Here is a 6,991-nt window from a genome sequence, read left to right as displayed (position 1 = left end):
GCCTGCAGGCCTCAGCACTGCTGCTGGACAGAGCTGCACGGCTGCCCCAGCACGGGCCCCCTCCAGGGCGGCGTGAAATGCATGTGACATCATCCCCTTGGCCTTCAGTGTATCAGTCAGGGACGGGGAACCTTTCTGGAGGGTCACGCGTGGGCCAAAGCCAGCAACTTCAAAATTAGCCTGCTGTCGATGTAGCCAGTTGTGAGTCCTGTCTGTGGTTGCCTCGGGGGGGCCAGGCCAGCTGATGTCCTGGGCCTCATGGGGCCCGTGGCCCAGCCTTCTCCTCCCCTGCCAGGACGCAGAGCCGCCCGTTAAGGACGGAGACGCCTACACGACAAGGGTGCGCTTGCTTACGCTTGCTGTATTTATTAAAGGGCATGGTTAGATTTTATTTCCCAGACGGAACTCATCTTAAGATGTTAAAACGGTGGGCTGTCCAGTGTTTAATGACAAACCAAAGGCCTCGGTTTCCCGATGACGTGGTTCACCCTCCCAGAGCGGCCGGCCGCTGGGGACGTCAGCAGGACAGCGAGTGCCCGACACAGCCCCGGCCAGCTGTCTGATGCCGTAGTTCTTCAGGTCGGCCCGACCCTGGTTTCACCACCCCCAAACCACTTTCCTTGAAGACCATTTAAGCAAAACCAGGGACAATGAGGATCACGTTTTGCTGTTCTGGATTTATTTAAGGAGAACACACACAAAAATGCATCTAAATGATTTTTTAAAAAATAACTTGTTTTTAAGTCGTCATATGCTGATTCACCACCCGCAGGCAGTCTGGAAGGTGGTCCAGAAACGTCCGGCGGCCGCCGCACACTGTTCCCAGCCTCTGACTCTGCCCCAGGACCACGTGGTGTTCCCTCCCATGGGCGGTGAGACCCCTCGTCCTCCTCCACTCCCTGCTGGGCACACACTCCTGGGAGACAGTGGGCTGGGACCCGATTTTTGGAATTGGTTTCTAATTACCTGCAAAATGCTAACTGGCTGCGGAGGATCCAGGTCCCACCTTGGCCTCACTGGAGTCCGGACCCGGTCAACAGAGCTGCAAACCCTGACCAGGAAGCAAAACCAACTTTTGCCCTTCATATGTCTTAGGTGACACTGGGGCTTTTTAAAGAAATACTGCATGAAGAAAAGAAAAAAAAAGCGCAGATAGGAAATTAGAAGTTTCAGTTATTGTTAAAGACAAAAGCTCACAATTTAATTGGATGTGTTCCATGGAGAAGAGAATTGTTTGTATAAAATGAAACGACTTGATTTTAGGTGTTAAGATTGGTCCTAACCTAACAATGAGTGCTTTGTTAAAACCACCACGAAAGCGAGCACTGCTTTAAAACACACCTGTCAGTGTTCTTTAGGACTGAACGGAGCCACGTTCCGGGTCGAGCACATGCTCTCCCGGCCCAATGCATCCCCACGAGTGCTTCTTAGCCTACAGGCGCCGAGAGCCGTGCAGGATCTCATTCGCCTGTGAGGCCTGAGGCTCAGCCGCTTGCACCTGCTGATTTCGGACCAGAGACTTGGACGAGGCTGAGATTCACCTGTGTGGGAAGCTCGCCAGTGCAGAGGTGCCATAGCGCGGAGGTGCCGCCAGCACGGGGACAGACTGTGTTTCCAAGCTGCAGGGAAAACCCTTCACGTGGAGAGCCACTGCTGGTCTGTTCACCCGCAGACTTTGCTCTTAAAAATTAGGCTACTTGGTAGTGAAAACTCAGGATCTTTTTGGCAGGAGGGAGGAGTGTGAGGTTCCACAGAGCAGAACACAGCCGCGTATGGGCCAGGGAGTGAAGACGGACAAAAAGGGCCGCATCTGTCCTGACCAGACGTGGAAATCCGTGCACGCCAGGTCCAAGACGGTGCAAGAACAGGTCTGGCACTCCCAACAGCAAGGGTGGGAACGGAAAGAGAAGCCGTGCGGCCGGCAATGCCCGCAGGAAGTGCTGTGGACTCCGCGTTGGCGCCCAGAGGGCACGGAGGAGGGAGCAAAAGCATGGTTCTGATGGCCTCTTGGCCTGCCAGAACCCCGCCCCAACAGGGCAGGCTGCTCCCGAAACTCCTCGTCGTGGCTGAAGGGTGGCTTGGAAGGACAGAATTAACCCCGGAGGACAGGCGGCTGAGGAGCAGGTGGGGCAGGTGGCTAAGCCTGCAGCAAGCGAGCGGCCTCCACCCTGGCTTTCAAGTCTGTGGCGCACTGTGGGCGGTGGGGAGCTGGGGACCTGCGGGGTGCACGTGCGACAGCCGTGTCCAGGGCACTTCAGTCATTTAGGAAACCAGACCCCCTCCCCTGACGGGTAGGAAGGGAGAAATTCAGTGAGTGAGTGTTTTTAAAAGGTCTCCGCAGTGCTAGTAGAGTTCAGATGTAAAACCGAACAGACAGCTCCAAATGGTTAGGACTATCACAAGGGGACCTTACATGGGGTACGCAGAACTGACATCCACTGAAATGAACTGGACTTAAGCTGCTGGCTCAGTCTCCGCCCCAGTGGGCACTGCTGTTCTGTCCACCTGGAGTGGTCCCACACCACCCTCTCCAGGGGCCCACTGGGCAGCAGCAGGGTGGCTGTTTCTTGGGAAGCTACCGGTTTTCCATACGCTTCCGAATCACAAAGACTAGAGCAAAAGTTTACATTAAACACTGTTTAGTCCTGAGTTGGGTGAAAGCCCACGAGGAGGGGCCGAGTTCGGGGGGACTCTGGTCCCTCCGTGGCGTGGCGTCATACGTGGCCTGCAGGCTTCTCTTCTTCCATCGCTTGGCTTTCGGTGCGTTTTTCGCCGGGGACCCCTTGCGACGTCTTCTTGCCCATTGCTTTACTGGCCTCTTCCTGAGGAAGAAGTCAGAGGTCAAGAGGGTTAGAGCCAAAGGAAGGGAGATGGGCTCTCACCAGGCCCAAGGCCAAAGTGCACAGCGGTGACCTGACAGGGCCGCCCCGTAGGGAGGTCAGGGCTGTGCTCCCCATGGCTACCCGGGGGCGGGGGGCGTGCTCTTCTTGGGCTAGCCGGCAACCCACCCTGGATGGGCTCGGTTCAATATCCGCCTGGAGCTCCCGACTCCAGCTTCCTGCGAATGCAGAACCTGGGAGGCAGCGGTGATGAGTCAAGGGATTGGGTCCCTGCTGCCCAGCTGGGAGACCCTGAACTGAGTTCCCAGCCCTGGCCCTTGTGGACAGCTAGGGAGTGAACTAGCAGATGGACGGGCGTGTGCACTAAGATGACAGAAATGTAAAAAGTAAGCTTATTGACGTGACTAGCCTGCCAACTGGGACCACTGCTGGGCACTTAAGTCCATGAGCCAGTGGGGGTTCCAGAGTGGAGGACGCACTCAGGGGAAGGGGCCCGAGGCCCCTGCAGACACCCATCTCCTGTCACGCTCGCCCGCCAGGGAAGAGGCATGGCAAGGCTCCTGTAACCCTTCCCCAAGTCTCCACAGGGAAGCAGTATCATTTGAGGGAAAAAAAAAAAAACCTGATGGGTTAATGACTTTGTAAACAGCATATGCTTTAGTGCATCTCCAGGGAAGGTGTGTCCTCTGCATGCTGTGTGGACTGCGCAGGGCCTCCCAACCGGTGTGGCGCCACCTCAGCCTCCGGCTGCAAACCAGCTTTGGGTCACCACGATGGAAGTGATCTTCCCTACTCCTGGGCCTCTCGCGTCGCTGTCTACCTGTCTCTGTCTCCTACCCTTAACCTTCCAGGGGCACCAATCGAAGGGGCGAGGCCTGTCCTGCACGTGCCCTGAGGCAGGCAGCGGGGCCTGCACGCACCTTGGCATCCTGCTCGGCAAACTTGGTGAACATGTTGGCGTAGATCCTGCGGTCCCGCTCGTTGTGCTCCTTGGCCTTGCGCTGGCAGGTGGAGATCTGCAGTCGTGCGGCCTTGTTCTGGGGGTTGACTTCCAGCACTTTCTCAAAGTCCCCTTTGGCTGACTCAAACTCATTCATGAGTAGCTGGGCCTCACCCCTCCTGTACAGGCCTTTCTCATTGGCACTGTCCAGTCCCAGGGCCTAGGAACAAAAACAAAAACAAAAACAAAACAAAACAAAACAAACAAACAAACAAAGCTGAAGGTAATCCTTCTCATTTGTAGGAATTTCAACAAGGAATTCTGTAGTTAAACAGCGTACTGAAGCTCTCTGGCCGAGGGAATTGGGAAAAGCAATTGGAAAAATGGGCTCAAGGGACCAGCGTTTTGGTGCAGTGGGTTAAAGCCCCAGCCTGCAGTGTCAGCTTCCCACATGGGCACTGGTTTGAGTCTCAGCTGCTGGACTGATCCGACTGCCTGCTTGGGAAAGCAATGGAGGATGGCCCAAGTCTTTGGGCCCCTGCACCCACATGGGAGACTTGGAAGAAGCTCCTGGCTTCGAATCAGCTCAGCTCTGGCTATTGTGGCCATTTGGGGAATGAGCCAGTGAATGGAAGATCTGTCTCTACCTCTCTCTGTAACTTTGTTTTCCAGTAAACAAAATAAATATCTATATTAAAAAAAGAAAAAATGGGCGCAAGATAACTGTATACTACTGATCAAAAAATACTACTGTAGTTACTTTCTGCATTGAATGCAATTTTTAGAAAATTCCCAAGCATATTTGGGGAAAAAAAGAAAACGAAAATAATATGAGAGGCCAGCGCTATGGCGTAGCAGGTAAAGCTGCCGCCTGCAGTGCCGGCCTCTCATGCCGCAGGTGCCAGTTTGAGTCTTGGCTGCTCCTCTTCCGATCCAGCTCCCTGATATGGGCTGAGATAGCAGTGGAAGATGCCCAGGTCCTTGGGCCCCTGCACCCGCGTAGGAGACCTGGAAGAAGCTCCTGGCTTCAGATCGGTGCAGCTCCGGCTGTGGCAGCCATTTGGGGAGTGAACCAGAGGATGGAAGAACTCTCTCTCTCTCTCTCTCTGCCTCTCTGTAACTCTTTCAAATAAATAAATAAATAAATAAATCTTCAAACAAACAAAACACGAGGGAGTTCTCCTCCCAGAGGAAAGATACAGAGTGGAAGGACTGAAACTGAAACCGCGGGATGCGGATGTGAACAGAAACCCTGAGGTGGGGACTGCGGATGTTGTGAACCCCGGGGAGAGGCTGAGCTCTGTGCAGAGCGGGGCCAGGCAGTGGCTGCCAGGGCAGGAAGTCACAGTTAAAATTCTGACCGCACATCATAAACAAGAATTAATTCTAGACCAACTATATTAACTTGTTCAAAAATAAAACTATAGAAATATAACAGAGTTAATTTTTTAAATTTAAATTTAAATTTTATTTGAAAGAGAGACATAGAGAGCAACAGAGACAAAGAGATTATCAACCTCCTGGTTCACTTCCCAAACACCCACAACAGCCAGGGCTAGGTCAGACAAAGCCAGGAGCTGGGAACTCAGTCCGGGTCTTCTATGTCGGAGGCAGGAACCCAAGTACTTGGGCCACCACCTGCTGCCTCCCAGGAGACTAGATTAGACGCAGAGTCGCCAGGGTTCACACCAGGCACCCTGACGGGGGATGTGGGTGTCCCAAGCAGTGACTTAACTACTGTGCCAAATGCCCATAGCAAGGTCATTTTTATAAATTAGAGTAGGGAAGACCTTTCCAACTAGAAAGGAAAAGGTAGATTTACTATGTAAATACTGAAACGTTCTCCGTGGAAAAGGTGTCATCCAGAAGGATAAACAAGGGAGAACGGGCTTCCTCTTGCGGGTGGAGGGCTGAAAGTGCTAGCAGAGCTGCTTCACACACTGGGAGGGGCAGGTAACCTGGTCATTTCAGAGGAGAAACACAACTACAACAGGAAGAAAAGATGTGGGGCTGGGACCTGGCCCAGGGATTAAGGAGCTCTGGCTCTGCTTCCAATTCAGCTTCCCGCTAATGCACATCCCGGGAGGCAGGAGATGATGGCTGAAGTGCCTGGGTCACTACCACCCATGCCTCAGTTCCTGGTTCCCAGCTACAGCCTGGCCCAGCCCCAGTTGTTGTGGGCATGTGAGTGAACCAAGAAGAAAAGATCTCTCTCTCTCTCACTCTCTCTCTCTCACGTTTTCAAATAAATAACAAAAAAATTTTTTTAAGAAAGAAAAGATGTGCAACTTTAATAGCAACTAAAAAATAAAAATGAATAAGAAGTTTTTGTTGCCATTAATATTGACAAAAAAGAAAAACTGAAATATTCAATGATAATATATATTAAAATTTTAAATGCTCATGTCTTTTGACCCAGCACTTCTACTTGGAGGAATTTATCCTATGAAAACAATACTATGGGGCTGGCTTTGTAGTGGGTAAAGCCATGGCCTGCAGTGCTGGCATCCCATGTGGGCGCCAGTTCGAGGTCTGGCTGCTCCACTTCCCATCCAGCTCTCTGCTATGGGCTGGGAAGGCAGTGGAAGATGGCCCAAGTCCTTGGGCCCCTGCACCCACGTGGGAAACCAAGAAGAGGCTCTTGGCTCCTGGCTTCGGATTGGCGCAGCTCCAGCCATTGTAGCCAATTGGGGAATGAACCAGTGGATGGAAGACCTCTCTTTCTCTCTCTCTGCCTCTCCTCTCTCTGTGTAACTCTGACCTTCAAATAAATAAATAAATCTTTAAATAAAAGAGAGAAAACAAAACCAATACCACGAGTATGCAGAGAGGAGGCTGTATGGCAATCTACCAAAGGGGACTGGCTAAGTAAACCATGAAAACTGCATACAATCTGTCAGACCTAGACAACGAGGGACAGCTGTCTGATGGACCGGTCAGATGCAGACAGATATTCTTCTTCTTTTTGCTTTTAATAAAACTGTATCAAAATCTATATATATTGGAGCCAGTGCTGTGGTGTAGTGGGCTAAGCCTCTGCCTGTGGTGCCAGCATCCCATATGGGTGCTGGTTCATGTCCCAGCTGCTCCTCTTCTGATCCTGCTCTCTGCTATGGCCTGGGAAAGCGGTAGAAGATGGCCCAAGTCCTTGGACCCCTGCACCCACATGGAAGACTGGGAAGAAGCTCATGACTCCTGGCTTCGTTTTGGC

The 6,991-nt window shown here is 52.4% G+C and overlaps 1 protein-coding gene across 4 annotated transcripts in view; it reads right to left on the bottom strand.

Moving 5' to 3' along the window:
• Nucleotides 1–661: 661 nt before the first annotated feature.
• The window catches only part of FKBP5 (FKBP prolyl isomerase 5), a 131,157-nt gene continuing 124,827 nt past the window's right edge, over nucleotides 662–6,991 (bottom strand). For all 4 annotated transcript variants that reach the window (XM_089334041.1, XM_008262824.5, XM_002714639.6 and 1 more), the window contains 2 exons: nucleotides 3,761–4,000; nucleotides 662–2,822 (listed from right to left, as the gene is read on the bottom strand). In XM_089334041.1, the coding sequence (XP_089190167.1) occupies nucleotides 2,715–2,822; nucleotides 3,761–4,000 (348 nt within the window). In that variant the 3' untranslated portion in view covers nucleotides 662–2,714. The remainder of the gene's footprint in view (nucleotides 2,823–3,760; nucleotides 4,001–6,991) is intronic.

Source organism: Oryctolagus cuniculus, chromosome 5 (genome assembly GCF_051225735.1).
Source record: "Oryctolagus cuniculus isolate XC-2025 breed Fujian yellow rabbit chromosome 5, ASM5122573v1, whole genome shotgun sequence".
In the NCBI taxonomy this organism is placed as follows: domain Eukaryota; kingdom Metazoa; phylum Chordata; class Mammalia; order Lagomorpha; family Leporidae; genus Oryctolagus; species Oryctolagus cuniculus.
Note: the sequence above shows the minus strand (reverse complement) of the source record. Positions and strands in the feature narration are given on the sequence as shown.